The sequence below is a fragment of the Lissotriton helveticus genome, chromosome 3_1, assembly GCF_964261635.1.
Source record: "Lissotriton helveticus chromosome 3_1, aLisHel1.1, whole genome shotgun sequence".
Taxonomy (NCBI): domain Eukaryota; kingdom Metazoa; phylum Chordata; class Amphibia; order Caudata; family Salamandridae; genus Lissotriton; species Lissotriton helveticus.
This window is the reverse complement of record NC_136061.1, coordinates 1,103,419,001-1,103,438,216: the sequence shown is the minus strand read 5'-3', so window position 1 is coordinate 1,103,438,216 and position 19,216 is coordinate 1,103,419,001. Positions and strand designations below refer to the sequence as shown.

General features: G+C 48.9%; 1 protein-coding gene across 3 annotated transcripts in view; it reads right to left on the bottom strand.

Annotated features, from left to right (window-relative positions):
• WDSUB1 (WD repeat, sterile alpha motif and U-box domain containing 1) overlaps positions 1–19,216 on the bottom strand; it is a 321,017-nt gene that overhangs the window by 8,488 nt on the left and 293,313 nt on the right. For all 3 annotated transcript variants that reach the window (XM_078681698.1, XM_078681697.1, XM_078681699.1), the window contains one exon: positions 1,019–1,162. In XM_078681698.1, coding sequence (XP_078537824.1) covers positions 1,019–1,162 — 144 coding nt within the window. The remainder of the gene's footprint in view (positions 1–1,018; positions 1,163–19,216) is intronic.

The window sequence follows — 19,216 nt, the reverse complement described above, 5'->3', positions numbered from 1 at the left end:
CCACGCACACACTTAGGGGCATATTTACAAGCCCCATGCGCCACTTTTGCGTCATTTTTAACATGGGAATATTGACGGAAGGGTGGCGCAAAGAGCTTGTGAATAAGCCCCTTAAGGTTTATCTGTCTAGTTACGACTCAGAGTGCTGCACCCTGTGACAAGGACCTAGGTACAATGATAGCTGGACAAGCATAAATAAAACAGTACTGTAGCGGATACCTAGATCCCTGATCACAAGTGGGCAGGATGGAGACATGGGGTATCCGGAACATGACAAACACCATTGTCCCGAGATAAGATATTCACTGTTGCAGTAAATAACCCTATACCATTTTTTTAAAAAACTTAGAAATGAGGCATATTATGCAGATCGGTATCTGAAGCACTGGATTACACTTGTGTTCCCTGTGTTTTTTGGCCTTCGCTTTCCCCATCACATGGTTTGGATTCTGAACCTTGCACTACCTCCTGCTTCCACGGAGATGGGACTAAGTCCAGTTTGGACTCATGGACCCCAGCCTTAAAAACCGAGGTTATGTGGTTTCCAATTGTATACAACTGAGTTCTTGTCACATGTTCATGTCTAACTGCCCGTTTGGGTCCACTTTATAAACAGTCGTAGGATACAAACCAAGGCCAGGTCAGGCTGTGTAAAGTAACCTTACGTGGTACCTCTTCCTCCTACAGGCTAAAACCTTCTTTTTAATTTGTTATTAACAATTTGCAAAATAGAGGTTATCCAATAGAAAACACACCGGTTGAGGACTTGACTCTTAACAATTGCCGTGTAAATAAAGTAGCAGCCTAAAACTTGCCAACCTCGGCTCCCACTCTCGCTTGCAAACCCTGCCAGCCTCGGGGAGTTTTCCCATACAGTGAGGTCCAGCTGGCAAAGCAGCGACTGCAACAGCTGGACTCAGCAGGGGGCCACGGGAGGTTCCCAGCACTAATGTTCACACCAGAAAATATGAATTTACGTTGCCAATTATACGAAGATTAATGCAGAGATGAGCGGTACCTGATGCAATGACAGGGTCTGTCATGAGCTCGCGCGTGATTGGACACAGGAATTCGTCTGGAACGGCCGCGGAAGCCGCCGGCAACTTGAGACCCCGGAGTTTCTCGATTTCCCTCAAGACTTTACTGCGCAGACCCAGGGACTCTGAAAGGAGATTTGAAGAGTTGCGTTTTAGCAAGGAATGTTGCAGTGATAATGCTTCTATTGTATGTGCGGGCTCGTTTTTAGCTGTTGTTTGGCTTATAGGAGTGTTCTTTCTGCGATAGATATAAAAACGCTAGAATGGGGTAACCAGGATTGGTCACATTAACGAATAAAGGACTTCTGCACATATCAGAGAAACCTCTAAAAACTCGCGTGTGTTACACAGGCCCACCACCAAAGCCCCATAAACTAAACACATTTCCCTTTCTTTAACTTACAACATGAACACTGAATATGACGAGTCAATAGAGACCTTTTGCTGGCAACTCCATTTAATATTTTTACCTATTAAAGTCATTATTCTTTCAGCATCGGGATTAAATCAGTGCTTAAACCACTGACAAATTTATAACTCATTAGAGGACCGGATACGTTTTACAAGTGGATAAAGCAATATTGGGAATAGTAAGTTTTGATCAACAGAGCATGTTTTGTAACAAAAAAAGATTGCAAATTCCACTCTTCTTCACAGACATATTTACGAATTGTGATAGCCATATTTTATTTTTAAAGGGAAAGCAAAGACCGGTAAAAAACTAGCTGACAGGTGCTAACAAACAGAATAAAACAAAAATGTGTAAAACATTACATAATAGCTAACTACATGGTATAAACTAACAGACAAAATAAAACCAAATCCTGTCCTCAAAAGAAAGGTGAATGTTACTTACCCTGTAAGCATCTGTTTATGGCATGTAGTGCTGTAGATTCACATGCTTGGCATAAATCCACCATCTATTTATTTATTTGAAAAGTTTTGTATAGCGCTGGCTAGACCTTGAGGTATCAGAGCACTTTACATGAGATAGGACATTGCAGCAGAACATTATTACATAGTTATATCAGTTACAGTTGCAGCTACCAGTAAATGCTTGGGAGAAAAACGCGAGCTTACACAATAATACAAGAAATTAGCATGTAGCCTATCCAAGACACACGTCATACTAGTGTTGGGCTCGGAGGTGTGCAAGTTGTTTTTCTTCTAAGAACTCTTTCAAGTCACAAGTTACAGTGACTCCTCTTCTTGCTTGCGGTGGGCATAGTCATCGACTCCATTGTTCGATTATTTTCTGATTGGCAGATGAGGATGGGGTGAAAGGATAAAGTATCCCATGTAGATGACCATGTAATAATGTGACAAATAATGTATACAAACGCAATAAACACAAGTCACTGGGGAGGAGGGTGGGCCCATGTGAATCTACAGCACTACATGCCACAAACAGATGCTTACAGGATAAGTAACATTCACCGTATGGTGGCATGTGTGGCTGTAGATACACATGCTTAGCATAAAATACAAAGCAGTTCCTCTTGTATTGTTTCAAATAATGTACGTAGTACTGCTTAACCAACATTAGCTTTTTGTCGTGCCATAACATCTACACAGTAATGTTTTACGGCTGATCAACACTAGATACTCTAATTGACCATCTGCTTGAGACTATTGTGTCTTTAATCATTGTTGTAGAGGGGGCATATATGTTATGTTAACTTCTGGAGTGTACAAATACCCATGAGTGTCTCAGCGCTATGGACTGTAAGGATTAGTGGAGGGCTGGCCACTTTTTGCTCAAAGAGCCAAGTTTTTACTTGTTTTCTAAATGATAGCAAGGTGGGACTGGTCTTAATTTGCAGGGGGAGCAAATTCCATAATGTAGATGTGGCAACTATAAATCTTCTATCACCCCAGTTGGCTTTCTTGGCTCTGGGGACAATCAGAAGTTTGGCATCTGCTGAGCGCAGGGCTATGCTGGGCGCGTATGCCAGAAAATGTTAGGGATATCAGCACATGTCCTTGCTGTGACCAGGTCACAGGTCAGAAATAGCAACACTGAACAGGCACTGGATTCTGGAACAATGGACCAGTTGCCTACCAGGAGGAGAAGCAGTAAGGTTAAGGCAGTGCCTTCCCCCTTGCCTCAGGAAGAGGATCAGCCTTCTCAGGAAGCTGATTGTGAGACCCAGGAAAGAACTGTCCTAGAAGAACTTGAGCCTGATCAGGTTGAGTTTCTTGGGACAGGGGGACCCTCCAGGGCAGATCTGAGGCAGGCGCATTTGGACTGCCTTTCTCTTGAACCCATCAGACAGCAAGCTGCTGGTGAGGCTGTTGGGAATGCTAGTGGGACCCACAAAGTCTATTGGGATGATGGGATCCTGTATTCAGAGGCTAGAGACCCCAAGCCTGGTGCTTCCAGGAGGTTGGTCATACCTTTGGCATTCAGGGGCTTCCTTCTCACACTAGCCCAGGATATTCCCCTTGCAGGACATCTTGGCTAGAACAAGACTTGGGACAGGCTTGTCCCTCACTTTCACTGGCCTCATATCGTTTCGTTTCGTTTCAAAAGCTTTATTCAATTATTTCAAAAACAATCGTATAAGCATACAAAATATGTGCAGTTTACATTCCTTGAAATACACTCTATTGTTAATATCACTTTAAAATACCGGTAGATAAATACAGAGGTAGAAAACATAACAGAAATGTAAACATAGTACAACACATAAAAATACGACTTGAGAGGAATTAAAAAAACATACTTTTTCTAATGGCCATTGATTTTAAAATAAATACAGCTGTAAAAAAACGTACATCTGGATCCTCTAGGGAGAACAATAGGCTCATTGCTGATTTTGTCGTTGTTACACCCTTTTTTTTAAAATAATGGTTTCAGGTACATAATTCGAAAGTGCAGGTAAAGGTCACAGATAAGTACAAAATGCACAGTGCTTTGCTTAGTAACCTTGTCACAAGGGCAGGGGGAGGAAGGATGATTTTTCATACGAGGGAATGCCACCAAATGGTGGACTATTCCTAATCGTAGTCTAGTGAGGACAAACCGATGGGATGGTCTAGTGACAATCCTCAGATAATTTTGGAAGCCGAGTGTCACCACATTGGAGAAATATAATTGTGACGTTGTTAACAACATATTTGTATCTCTCCGAAGGTAAGTTTTCTTACTCATATAACGACATTTTAACTCTTTCTTGGGGATATCAGATAAACAATCGGGGTCAGCCTTGACATCTAGGTTAAATATATCCTTAGCTGTTACCACCACATAATGGATCCATGGAATCAGTGAGCACTTGTCTAGAGCAAGGCAGTCACTAATAATACTCCTGGTAAAACCAGTTTCCTCCTTCATCCAGACTGATCTCCACACCATCAGGGGCCTTAGGCTAATTAGGTCAGACAAAAAAGCCAAACCCAATTACCGGTGTGAGATCTCATTCGAGGCTGATTTTGGTAAACATAACAATCTTTTGATAAAAGCATTTTCCTCAACCTGTAGATCCATATGCCTACTGTGTCCCCAAACGCCGGATCCATATAATGCGATTGACACACATCTGCAACGAAAGATATGCAGCATATCATGGATACGACGGTCCCCAAGCTTAGTCGCAAAATTGAAAATTCTGATGGCACTTTTAGACATTTTGGCTTTCACATTAATTATCTCTTGGGACCACATGCCGTTACTACTAAACGTAATCCCCAAATAGCAGAATTTTTTTACAATTTCTATTTTTTTTATCCTCTATATAGAATGATTTCAGCTTTCTCATTTTCTTCCCACACAGCATAATGAATGTTTTGGTGTTATTAATTTTTAGCTTCCTGCCCTTGATAAACCCAACAAACTTATCCATTAACCTCTGCAGGCCACAAGGGGTTCTATATAAAAGCACCAAATCATCGGCATAGAGCAGGACCGGGATGGGCAGGCCGTCAACTTGTGGAGCATCTGAGTTGACCTGCTTGAGTTCGGTATCAATTGCGTTTATAAAGAGGGAGAAAAGAAGGGGCGCGAGAACGCACCCTTGTCGAATACCCAAATTAACATGGATGCTGTTCGTACATTCTCCCCCATAACCATATCTTATGCTGGCAGATAATTTTGAGTATAATCTGGCCAAGAAGTAAATAATCCCAGGCGGGGCATCTTGCTCTAATAGTATAGACCATAGCAATGCATGGTCGACAAGGTCGAACGCGCTGCTAAGGTCCGCAAAGCAGAGGAACAGCGACCCCTGCTTAGCGCGCGTGTACTTTCCTATTAGAAGGTCTAGGTTAATACACTGTTCTATAGTTCCCAGACCTTTGCGGAACCCAAACTGGGACTTCGCGAGGATTCCACCGGCTTCTGCCCACTCCTCCAACCTGGCCAATAATACTCGACTCATCGTTTTAAGTGACGAGTCTAAAAGGGAGATAGGTCTGATGCGAAGAACTACCGACCTATCTCCCTTTTTGTATATAGGGATGATTATAGATTCACCCCAAGTATGTGGAGTACTTTCATCAACTGCCGCATTAAATACCTTGGTCAAGACGGGGCCCCACTGGCCTCATATTTCAGAGGATACCAAGGAGTTTTGTCGCTCCTGTGTCACCTGCCAAGACAGTGACAAATCAGGTGGCACCACAAAGGCCCCCCTAATACCACTACCTGTGGTGGGGGTTCCCTTTGAACATTTATGGGTTTGACATTGTTGGACCAATGGATCCCCAAACAACCTCTGGGCACAGGTTTATTGTGGTGGTAGTGGATCATGCCACCAGATACCCAGAAGCTATTCCCCTACGGACCACAACAGCACCTGTTGTGGCAAGAGCCCTCCTGGGAGTTTTCTCAAGAGTGGGTTTTCCAAAGAAGGTTGTCTCAGACAGAGGTGCAAACTTTATATCTGGATATCTGACTGCTATGTGGAAAGAGTGTGGAGTGAACTACAAGTTCACCACACCCTATCATTCACAATGCAATGGTCTAGTTGAGAGATTCAACAAGACCTTAAAGGGCATGATTAAGGGTCTCCCTGAAAAGCTTAGGCGGAGATGGGACATCCTGCTGCCCTGCCTTTTGTTTGCTTACAGAGAGGTCCCACAGAAGGGGGTTGGCTACAGCCCTTTTGAACTTCTGTTTGGGCATCCTGTAAGAGGACCCCTTTGTCTGGTGAAGGAGGGATGGGACTATGTACCTGGTCTCCGCTCCAGGATGGCAGAGTACATGAAAAAGGCATCCAAAAACCTTGAGGCTAGTCAGGAATTGCAAAAGGCCTGACATGACCAAAAGGCTGTGCTGACTGTTTACTAGCCAGGACAGAAAGTGTGGGTGTTGGAGCATGTGGCCCCAGCAGCTCCCCAAGACAAGTTGAGTGGACCCCACACTATTGTTGAGCACAAGGGAGAAGTCACCTATTTGGTTGACCTTGGAACTCCCAGGAGCCCCCACAGGGTGCTTCATGTCAACAGATTGACACCATATGTTGACAGGGCAGACATGGGCTACAGATGAGGGACAGGAGGAGGAGAGTGACCCTCTCCCAGACCTGCTTTCTCAGAACCCTGATTATGGTTCAGTTGATGGTGTAGCCTTGGCAAGCAGCCTCACTGACCAACAACAGCGGGACTGCAGACAAGTTCTACAGTCCTACAGACATATGTTTTCTCTGACTCCAAGTCAGACTACCTGGTACACTCATGAAGTGGACACTGGGGACAGTCTGCCTGTTAAAAGTAAGATTTACAGGCAACCTGATCATGTCAGGGACTGTATCAGGACAGAGGTCCAAAAGATGTTGGAATTGGGAGTCATTGAGCCCTCCGAGAGCCCTTGGGCCAGTCCAGTAGTCCTGCTGCCTAAACCTCACAGCCAAGATGGCAAGAGAGAGATGAGGTTTTGCGTGGATTACAGAGGCCTCAATACTGTCACTAGGACAGATGCCCATCCAATACCAAGGGCAGATGAACTCATTGACAGATTGGCATCTGCCGAGTTTTTGAGTACATTTGACTTGACAGCTGGCTACTGGCAGATCAGACTAGCTGATGATACAAAGCCAAAACAGCATTTTCAACCCCAGGAGGACATTATCAGTTTGTGGTAATGCCCTTTGGTCTGAAAAATGCACCTGCCACATTCCAAAGGTTGGTGAACCAAGTCCTCTCAGGTCTGAATGACTACTGTGCAGCTTATCTAGATGATATTGCTGTCTTTAGCTCCACTTGGGAAGATCACCTGATCCACCTGAAGAATGTTTTGGAGGCCCTGCAAAAGGCAGGCCTAACTATCAAGGCTACCAAGTGCCAGATAGGGCAGAGTCAGGTTGCATACCTGGGCCACCTTGTAGGTGGAGGTCAGGTTCAACCATTGGAGAGCAAGATCCAGACCATAAAGGATTGGACTGCTCCCACCACCCAGACACAGGTCAGAGCTTTCTTGGGCCTGACTGGGTACTACAGGAAATTTGTCAAGGGGTATGGTTCCAAAGTGACACCCCCTAATGACTTCCAAGAAAATGCCAAAGAAAGTTCAGTGGACACTAAGCTGTCAAAAGGCATTTGATGACCTGAAGCAGGCCATGTGCACTGCTCCTATTCTGCAAAGTCCAGACTACTCCAAAGAATTCATTGTTCAAACAGATGCTTCTGAGTTGGGGGTAGATGCTGTTCTTTTTCACAACTGAATAAAGATGGGCAAGACCAGCCAGTAGCTTTTATTAGTAGAAGGCTGACCCCTAGAGAGAAACGTTGGTAAGCTATTGAGAGGGAGGCCTTTTCTGTGGTTTGGGCACTGAAGAAGCGGAGGCCATACTTGTTTGGTACTCACTTCAGGATTCAGACAGACCATAAGCCCCTCTTGTGGCTAAATCAGATGAAGGGTGAAAATCCCAAACTGCTTAGGTGGTCCATTTACCTACACGGGATGGACTTTACAGTGGAACATAGACCTGGGACTGACCATGCCAATGCAGATGGACTCTCCAGATATTTCCACTTAGAACATGAAGACTCAACTGGTCAAGGTTAGTTTAATGTTAGTTTAATGTCCCTGCGTTTTGGTGGTGGGGGGGGGTGTGTAGGTGAGTAGGGTCTACTTCCTATGGTCACCCCCACTTTTTGCTGTGATTCTCTGGTTGCTCGACTTTAGTGTGGCTGTGGGCCTGCTAATCAGACCCACAGCCCAGCTGTTCTCTCTCTAAATTGATACCATGTACTTTAGATACATACCAGATTGGGTATTGGGTCACCCTTGTGAGCCCCTGTTTAGTGTACCATAGGTACCCAGGGCATAGGTGCATCCAAGGCCTACCAGGGGCTGCATCATGTATTATGCCACCCCTGGCTGGCCCTCCAAACTGAGACCACAGGTCTGTTCACACAGCCTGGGTAAGGTGGTGTAATCACCCCTTACTTAGATATAGTATACCTATATCTACCTTATATATAGACACATATGCACCTATAAGTCACTCCTATGGTAGGCCTCGACAATCCTGGAGGCAGAGTGCTTGGTTTTATGTGAGAGGGTGCCCTAGCATGAGCTGAGCCCCTCTGCAGCTTTCGGAACCATCTCCTTATAGCTGTTGTATCATATAGCCATACCATATACTCATAAGTGCATTATAATCCTGCGGTTAATGCTAACTTTGATTTGGCTTTATCAAAACATGTCATGTAAGGTGTCAAACACTTTGGAATACTACTCCCCCCCCCCCGCCAATTCTGGCGGCGGGGGTAGCATTCCACCCTTCTAGAGGGAAAAGACATGTATGTTACTGCTTTACCCGGTTAAAGTTAAACAGAGCCTCAGCATCACAAAATGGATGCTGCTGCCACAGACACGAGTCTGACCTCCTGTTGCTGGGGTAAACTCCAGCAAGGGCGGCCTGAACAATAGGTTTCCTGTCCAGGGAGGTGCCAGCACCTCCACAGACAGGGGTTTTGTGTATTGGGGCAGGGAGGGCTGCATTCAGTGAATGCATCTAGACACTGCCTGGAGCACACAAGGTGCTCCATGCATATCCATGCATAGCCCGGTTCAAACCAGTTCCTGGGGCACTCCAGTCCCAGCTCTGGCGCAAAACTGGACAAAGGGAAAGGGGTGTAACCACACCCTTCTCCGGTTCACCCATAGGAGGGACCTAGTCAGGTAATCCAGCCCCCCTCCTTAGTAAAAGTATAGGAGCTGTGTCCCCAGGACTTTAGATTATCCTGGACGAATCTTTGAAAGACATATCTTGGACCTTCGACATTCCATTCTGACTGGAAGACGAAGACATCTCCCTTGTGATCAAGGAGTGACCACCCTGTGCAAACAGGCACCAACAACAACTTCGCCGGTCTGCAGTTTCAAGGCTCCCGTCGGAACCCGAAGACTCTGCGACTCAAGAACTGGACTTCCAGACTTCTCTGACCCCGATCCACATCCACAGCAAAGCTGAGACCCGAGGCGGACACGAGAGACGTGGGACCGGACATCCTGCATTTTGCTACCTGCGACTGAGTTTCTGATGAAGCACAAGTTACTACTTGTCTAACGATATATCTGTAAGAGACATTAGTTAGTGATAGATTCCTTACCTTAGAATATCCCCAGGCGTCATACTGGATCCAAAACATTTTTGCGTAGCAATACCCCTGCGCGCCGGCAGGCGTCGTCCGCGGCTCAGCGTTGTTAGCGCCGTAATGACGTCGTCGGAGTACTTAGACGCCGCCCATGCGCGCTGAAGTCAGTTCTGATACACAGCTTTTCCGCGCCAGATACGCAGAGCCATGATAGAACCAACACTGGTGCCATGAAACTAGGGCCCTGAAAGGGGATGACCTTAACCCTAACTATCGGTTCGCAGAACGGGGAGGATGGGTGGGTCGGTAAGGAATCTACCACTAACTAATGTCTCTTACAGATATATCGTTACACAAGTAGTAAATTGTGCATCTGAAAGAGACACGTTAGTGATAGATTCCTTACCTTAGAATAGATACCCCAGCAATACCAACCCCGGTGGTGGGTCTGCGAACCAATAATCACACCAGAAAGTCCTGGAGGACGGAACGGCCAAAGAAGCCATCCCTCCGGACTTGGCTGTCCAGGCAATAGTGTCGTGCAAACGTGTGCAGTGAGGCCCACGTAGCTGCCTGGCAAATGTCCTGCAAGGGCACTCCTCGGCCCAGGGCAGTGGTAGTCGCCGTGGCCTGAGTGGAATGAGCCCTCAATCCAACAGGGTGCTCGTTTTTAGCCAAGGAGTAACACGCCTGGATACACAAGATGATCCACAGAGAAAAGGTCTGCTTGTGCACTGCCTTTCCCTTCTTAGCGCCCACGTAACCAACAAAGAGTTGGTCATCCACCCAGAACTGGCGTGTGCGATCCAGATAGTAACCGGTCCCCGGTAGCTTGTCTCCTTTCTGGTGAAGAATTGGCTTGGTAGTTTGGTCTGCCCTGTTCCCATGATGCACTGGGCCAGGGACAGACTAATTTGCATATAGCCAGGTTCTGAGCTGGGATGGGGCAGTGAGATAAATAACGGTGATGGATCAAGCCCTGATCTTTGGACTGGGTAAGAGTGGTCTGCTTAATTCAGACACTCTGTTCATCACCACCCCCTTTTCTGTATCGTTTTTGGCCACTATAGGTGTGGCAGGGTATACTCAGACATGAGTCCCTTTCTCACTGCTCCATCAGGATTCAAGCAAGCCGGGCCGAAGAGGCTGAAATGCCAGAAACCGGTCCCCGGTAGCTTGTCTCCTTTCTGGTGAAGAATTGGCTTGGTAGTTTGGTCTGCCCTGTTCCCATGATGCACTGGGCCAGGGACAGACTAATTTGCATATAGCCAGGTTCTGAGCTGGGATGGGGCAGTGAGATAAATAACGGTGATGGATCAAGCCCTGATCTTTGGACTGGGTAAGAGTGGTCTGCTTAATTCAGACACTCTGTTCATCACCACCCCCTTTTCTGTATCGTTTTTGTCCACTATAGGTGTGGCAGGGTATACTCAGACATGAGTCCCTTTCTCACTGCTCCATCAGGATTCAAGCAAGCCGGGCCGAAGAGGCTGAAATGCCAGAAACCGGTCCCCGGTAGCTTGTCTCCTTTCTGGTGAAGAATTGGCTTGGTAGTTTGGTCTGCCCTGTTCCCATGATGCACTGGGCCAGGGACAGACTAATTTGCATATAGCCAGGTTCTGAGCTGGGATGGGGCAGTGAGATAAATAACGGTGATGGATCAAGCCCTGATCTTTGGACTGGGTAAGAGTGGTCTGCTTAATTCAGACACTCTGTTCATCACCACCCCCTTTTCTGTATCGTTTTTGGCCACTATAGGTGTGGCAGGGTATACTCAGACATGAGTCCCTTTCTCACTGCTCCATCAGGATTCAAGCAAGCCGGGCCGAAGAGGCTGAAATGCCAGAAACCGGTCCCCGGTAGCTTGTCTCCTTTCTGGTGAAGAATTGGCTTGGTAGTTTGGTCTGCCCTGTTCCCATGATGCACTGGGCCAGGGACAGACTAATTTGCATATAGCCAGGTTCTGAGCTGGGATGGGGCAGTGAGATAAATAACGGTGATGGATCAAGCCCTGATCTTTGGACTGGGTAAGAGTGGTCTGCTTAATTCAGACACTCTGTTCATCACCACCCCCTTTTCTGTACCAGATAGTAAGAGAGCACACGTTTTGGGTCCAGACGGGGGAGCCTCTCTTCCTCTTTCGAGGGATGCGGAGGCGGAAAGAAGGTGGGCAAGGTAATGGACTGCCCGATGTGGAAGGCCGTGACAACCTTGGGCAGGAAAGAGGGTCTTGTCCACAACACATCCTTGTCCGGATGGACAGAGAGGAAAGGAGGTGTGGAAGAAAGAGCCTTGAGCTCACTCACTCTCCTGACAGAGGTGATGGCAACCAGGAAAGCAGTCTTCAGAGTAAGAAGACGGAGAGGACAGTTATGGAGCGGCTCAAAGGGAGCACACATTAGGTAAGTAAGAACAAGGTTTAAGTCCCACTTGGGCATCACGAAAGGAACAGGAGGGAACATGTGTGTGATGCCCTTCAAAAACCTATTTACAATTGGGGACTTGAACAAGGAAGGCAGATCAGGTAGCCTTAAGAAGGCGGGAAGGGCAGAAAGGTCCCCCTTGATAGTGCCCAGAGCAGAGCCCTGCTGGGCAAGAGAAAGAAGCAAGAGGAGAACTTCAGAAAGGGGTGCAGAGAGTGGATCCACAGCCTTTGCTGTGCACCATGCCACAAATCTGTTCCACCTGCAGGTGTATACCGACTTAGTGGAGGGACGCCTGGCTGCCAGAATGACATTACAGACTTCAGGAGGCAAGTCAAATGGCCTCAACTGTCGCCGCTCAATCTCCAAGCTTGTAGTTGGAGACTGGACAGGTTCGGGTGGAGGACCGTCCCCTGCTGCTGCGACAGAAGGTCCTCCCGAAGAGGCAGACAAATCGGGAGATCGACTGACATGCTGAGTAGCTCGGGATACCAGTATCTTCGTGCCCAGTCCAGAGCCACAAGGATAACCTGGGCCCGGTCGAGCCTGATCTTCTTCAGCACTCTGGGCAGAAGTGGTATAGGCGGAAAGGCGTACAATAGACTGCAACTCCACTCGCGACGAAAAGCGTCTCCGAGCGAGTGCCGCCTTGGAAATTCCAACGCGCAGAACTGATGACATTGCGCGTTCTCTTCTGTGGCGAATAGATCTAACCAAGGCTCTCCCCACTGCTGAAAGAGACCTTGCGCCACATCCGAGTTCAGACGCCATTCGTGATCCATCATGCACCGACGGCTGAGTTCGTCCGCCCTGGCATTCAGAGAACCTGCCAGGTGTTGAACCACCAGGGTCACGCCCTGATGTTCCAGCCACTGCCAGAGGCGCAGAGCCTCCTGGCATAGGGTCCACGACCCCAACCCGCCCTGTTTGTTGCAGTACCACATGGCGGTGGTGTTGTCTGTGAACACCTACACTACACTCCCCCGGACAGAGGGGAGGAATGCCTTCAGCGCAAGTCGGATCGCCCGCAGCTCCAGAAGGTTGATGTGGAGCCGGGACTCCGCCGGAGACCAGATGCCTCTGATCTCCACCTCTCCCATGTGGCCCCCCCAGCCCAGGAGGGACGCGTCCGTCACAACCACGTGCTCCGGGTGGGGTAGGGAGAGGGATCTGCCACTGACCCAATCGCGCGCGTCCGTCACAACCACGTGCTCCGGGTGGGGTAGGGAGAGGGATCTGCCACTAACCCAATCGCGGTCCGTGAGCCACCACTGCAACTGTCTTGTAGTGCCCTCCGAGATCAAGACATGATCGGACAAGTTGCCCTGATGCTGGGCCCACTAAAACTTCAGGTCCCACTGCAGAGCCCACATCCGCCACCGGGCGTGATGCACCAGAAGGATGCAGGAAGCCATCAGCCCCAGAAGCCGCAGCGTCAACCTGACCGAGACTCGGGTTAAAGGCTGAAAGATGGGAATCAGAGCCTGAATATCCCGAACCCGCTGTTCGGGAGGATAAACCTGAAACTGCGCCGAGTCTAGAACCGCCCAGATGAAGAGGAGCTTCTGAGAGGGACACAGGTGTGACTTCGGCACGTTCATGGAGAACCCCAGCAAGTGCAGGAGGTCGGCCGTAGTCTGGAGGTGGCTGACGACTGTCTGGGGCGAGCCCGCCTTCAACAACCAGTCGTCGAGGTAGGGGAAGACTGACACCCCTAACCTGCGCAGATGAGCTGCGACCACCACCATCACTTTCGTGAACACCCTTGGGGCGCTGGTAAGGCCGAAGGGGAGCACGGTAAACTGAAAGTGCTCAAGGCCTACCGTGAACCACAGGTAACGCCGGTGGGCCGGCAGAACAGGGATGTGAAAATAAGCGTCCTGCAAGTCCAACGTTACCATCCAGTCTCCAGGGTCCAGGGCAGCTAAGACCTGAGCCAAAGTCAGCATCTTGAACTTCTCCTCCCGGAGGAAGCCGTTGACGTTCCGTAGGTCCAAGATAGGGCGTAGGCCCCCTTTGCCCTTCTTGGGTACCAGAAAGTAGTGGGAGTAACAACCACACCCTACTTCTGGCCCAGGAACGCGCTCAATGGCCCCCTCGGCCAAGAGGGCAGTGACTTCCTCTTGCAGAAGTTGCAAGTGATCCCCCCGACACGCGGTGGAATTGCGGTGGCATGGCTGGAGGGGTCGCCTCGAAGGGGAGGGAGTAGCCCCTTTGGACGATTTGCAGCACCCACCTGTCCGACGTGACAGTGCGCTAGTGGAAGAGGTGATGGCGAACCCTGCCCCCCACTGGCGTCACATGGGCCTGAAAGCACGGGCTAGGAAGGTTTTGAGGCAGGTGCTGCGGGGGAAGGTGTGGACTGGCCTCGTCGTTGTCCCCGACTGCTGCCACGGCCGTTTCCACGGCCGCCACAGCACTGTTAAACATTCTGCGGTGCGTGGCTGGCAGCACGTGTGGGGGCGCCCCTTCCGTGGCCACGAAAGGAGCGAAAGGCACCCGATTGCTGGCGTGGGGCCGAGAGGCCCAAGGACTTGGCCGTAGCCCTGGAGTCCTTAAAACGCTCAAGCGCATGGTCTGCCTTGTCGCCAAAGAGGCGACGGCCATCAAACGGCATGTCCAGAAGAGTGGCCTGGACATCGGCCGAAAAGTTGGCGGACCTCAACCAGGCGTGGCGTCGAACCGCCACCGTCGTTGCCACCGCCCTGCCCAGTGAGTCCGTGGTATCCAGCCCACACCGGATGGAATATCGCGCTGCATCTCGGCCCTCCGCAAGGGCTTGGGCGAGTTTTGCCGAGACCTCCTCCGGACATTGTGGCAGCAGGTCCGCGACCGTTTCCCACAGGGTGTGTGTGTAGCGGCCCAAGAGGCATGTGGTATTGACAGACCGCAGTCCCAAACTCAGGGACGAGAACACTTTCTTCCCGAACTGTTCATACCTCTTGGATTCCCGATCGGGCGGAGCTGCCGGGAATGCGGTCTGGGAAGTGGAGGCCTGGATGACCAGGCTCTCGGGGTGGGATGGGTGGACAAAAATCAAGGGTCGCCCGGGGCCTGGCGGTAGCGTCTGGCCACGTTCCTATCCACAGGCGGACCTGTGGCGGGCTTGGACCAAGTGCCCACAAGAACGTCACACAAGGCCTCATTAAACGGCAGCAGAGGCTCAGTGGAGCTTGCCTGCTGTTTAAGGACCTCAGTGAGGAGGTTAGTCCTCACGGCCGCGACGGGGAGCTCAAGGTGTAAGGTCTTGGCCGCCCGCGTCAACACTACACTGTAAGAAGCCCCCTCCTCCGTAGCCACGGTGGGAGGGGAGACAAATTCAGTGTCTGGCGAAGAGTCAAGTCCACTGGCCTCCCCAAGCTCATATGTCCAGTCCTGTTGAGACTGGCAGTCCTGTACCAGAGGGTCCACAGACCCCTCCCCATCTCCCTCGTCACCCATCTCCTGCAGATCAGGGCAACAGACGGGGCCGGTTCGTGGAAATAGAAATCTCCAAAGGCTGTTGCAAGCGGCGCCCAGCGGCGCCGCTCTGGTGCCGGAACCGGACCGAGGGTAGGATCGGGGACGGCGTCCATAGTGGGTGTCGGGGGCGACACCCGCAGGGCCGGCGCCGGTGAGGTCGTGCGGTCGACCGGCGACGACCCGGATCCGGAAGCGGATCCAGTAAGGGCCTGCGGCGCCAGGACCGAAGTCGCCGGCGGCGCCGGTGCCGCAGCACCCGACTGCGTCGGAGCCGAAGCACCCGACCCGCTAGGCCCTCCAGCCGGGGCCGCTGGGCCCGGAGGCGCCACAGAACCCGGCTGAGGAGGGAGGGACCTCATGGCCATGATGTACCGCTCGACCTCCTCTGGCGTCGCATCATTCCCAGGGACCCGAAGGTGTGGGGCAGGCAGCGACATCCGCGACTCCGTCGGAGCCGCGTGGGTGGTGTCACCCGAACCCCCGCCCGCATCGCGCGAGCGTCGGGGAGGGTCGGTGACGTCTCTACGACCTCTCATGCCTCTTACCTGAGGACTTGGATCCTGACGACCGATGTCCACTCCCGGAGCTGCGAGGACTCCGACCCCGCGACCGGTCCCTCGACCTCATGTGGGACCGGGACTTGGAGCGGCGCGGGGCCGACTGCCGGAGCTCAAGTCGCTTGCGGGACCGCTCCCACCTAGCTTTAGACGTCAGGGCCCGGCAGTCGGAGCAGGTGCGGTCGTCGTGGTCGAGGCCTAAACACTTGAGGCACCGGCGATGGGGGTCGGTAACCGACATCAGTCGGTCGCATTTGGAACAGGGTTTAAACCCGGGCATCCATACCGGCACCGTCGGAGTCGAAGACTCGAGTAGAGAAATTATCAAAAGATCAAAAAAGTCTAGTAAAAAATGACTAAAGGGTAGAGCTTCTCCGGATCTGCGCTAGCTGGCGCGGAAAAAAGAAGAACTGACGTCAGCGCGCATGGGCTGCATCTAAGTACTCCGACTACGTCATTCCGGCGCTAACGACGCGGACGACGGACGCGGAGCCGCGGACTATGCCTGCCGGCGTGCAGGGGTATTGCTACGCAAAAATTTTCCGGATCCAGTCTGACGCCTGGGGATATTCTAAGGTAAGGAATCTATCACTAACGTGTCTCTTTCAGATATATACAGATGAAAATGGGCTGTTTTTTCTCCAGATGCCATCTGTGAGGAACAAGAAAGTTGCAAACCAAAATAAGCTCCTGGTTTTGCTCTGTATTCACGTGAAGGTCCTCAAACAACTACCCATTTCTGACATCACTTATTGAAGGAGTAGGTCCCAGGACCAAAAACTCAATTTTGCTTGCATGGAGGTAATGTTGTGCAATCCATGGTTTTTTAGGCTCCAGACAAGAGGACAAATGTGTAATATTTGCAGAATTTGCATGCCAGTGCAAGAGGGACTAAGTGTCCTCAACATACATCCGATCCCGAGCATAAACAATCACCATAACCGAGCCGAATCCTGTGAGACACCACACTTATAGGTTGAGCACCTGAGATATACTGACCCCAAAAAGATCCGCTGTTGAAGATTGGTCAAAAATGACTAAATCTTTGTTCTTTGTGTGTTATAAAATGGAAACCTTTTATTTCTCCTCATTTGTCAGACGCTCCTAACCACGTCATGCTTTTCCGCTGCCGGACCCTCGGGTTGTCGGCTGATGAGCTGTGTACTGCTTTATTTTTACTGTTTCGTATTACTGACCGGCCTTGGTGGTTGTAGGTCTGTATATGTCCTTATCTTGCAAATAAAGGTTTTTAAAAAATAAAAAAAATAAAAAAATGACTAAATCCACAGAAGGCCCTCACCATGCACTCCCACCTAAAATCCAACTGGGAGACAAGCAGCCCAAGGTCCACAGTATCAAGAGCTGCTGACTCCATAGCAGCCTGACCCTTATCTTGTTTTCCAGTAACTGCTTCCTGATATCCAGTAGTACCGCGCAAAAGGCTGAAGCCCGACTGAAACTTTGCGGGAAACATGTTGCACTCCAAGTATTTCTGCAATTAGAAAAACTATCAGTTCCACTATTTTTGCAGATTGGTAATGAATGTGGTATGCTATGGACTAAAGGACCACATGTACTCAAGCATCTTCCCATGGACACAGAATGGATAAAGCCAGTTGATACATCTGGCCCATCTAAATCTCGTTTCTTACAAGTTGAATAGGGGTCTATGGTGGTGTCACAAAAGCAATTTTCAAAGGTTTGGATAAGTTCACCTTTGCAGAGCAGAATATAAATCACAATATTAGCTGTATACTCTGTTATGTATTATATTTTCACTGCATGACTAGAAGCAGACAAAATATACAATGTATACACCGTGGGGTGCAAACAGACCTCCACTACATTCACAGTATGCTAAGTTGACACCAAACCAAATATTTGGAATTCTGGTGTTAATGACTTGGTCAAAACGCCAACTTACTAATAGGGTCTACAAATTTATTTTCTATTTTGCACCTCAGATATAAAATGTTTTCACATGATAGACCTCCAATGCATTCCAAAACTCTTTAGATAATCTGTGTAAAATATATTGATTGGGTCGAGTTGTCAATTGTCTATAAATGTTAAATAGTTCCTGCATTGAGTTTTGTGCTGATTCAATGCAAGCTTCAAGAAATGTGCGTTTACCCTTATGCTTGGCTTTCATATGTGGTCTCAGTAGTCACAAATAAGCAGGCCTTACGATTAACATGTAAATCAGTAAAATGGTGAGCATGATATAAGACCTGCAAAATGCTGATTGCATAATTAGCAAGGCGATACACGAGCTCGATTTTCTGCAACATGTACTGTCTGAGGTGTTCTCCTTTGTTAATTGATCTAAAATCTTGTGAGTGAGTGTGCCAACATAAACTTATGGTTTTTGACGACCATGTTCATTGTTACAGCTTAGTACTCTAAATGGCTGAGGTGACCTCACTCACATCTTCAGACCTGGAGTAATCTCAAGCAGATTCTTTTAATGGTCCAAAATGTCCCCTTTAGTGGATGCCCAGGCATGACTGGCCTAAAATTCCCCCCTTAAACATCCTATCAGTCTCCTGCCAGCTAATCAGCCCTCTCAGTTACATCAGAACGGAGGATCTGGTTGTAATATTTTTTTTAATTATATTTAAAAGGGAAGCTTCTAGTAGGTGAGGCTGCCCATAGCCTTGTGAAGTATAATTGCAGTAAACAAGGTGGTAATCCTTACCGAACTGCTATATGCAAGCAGTAATGTGCTTTCCACCCAATTCCTGAACCTTTCTTGCACAATAAGATGATGGTGTGGGCAGTAAGGCATCTAGGTTTAAACTGGGGTGTGTGACCACAAGATAAAGCAATTCCACAATTATGCAAATACTAAGCCAGACCACAAATGCAACATGCAGCTTCACGGTTTTATACTGAAAATACTAACCCACAATGGAAATTGAATGACTACAATAGGAACATTTGATACGTAAAGGAAAAATTAATTACTAGCAATTCTATCTCTCCGTCATGGCCATCTTTCTTAAACTAAAGAACAATTAATATCTCAACTCTAAAATACGTAAAAGAGAAAATCCTGTCATAAATGTATATTTAAAACCTGTAATATTGCTGAAATAGAACAGTGTTGGCCTATGCTTTAATGAAAATGGCAAAATAGCAGTGAAACAGAAATTAATCAATCAGCTCGGCTTAACTCCCTCATTAAGAAGGG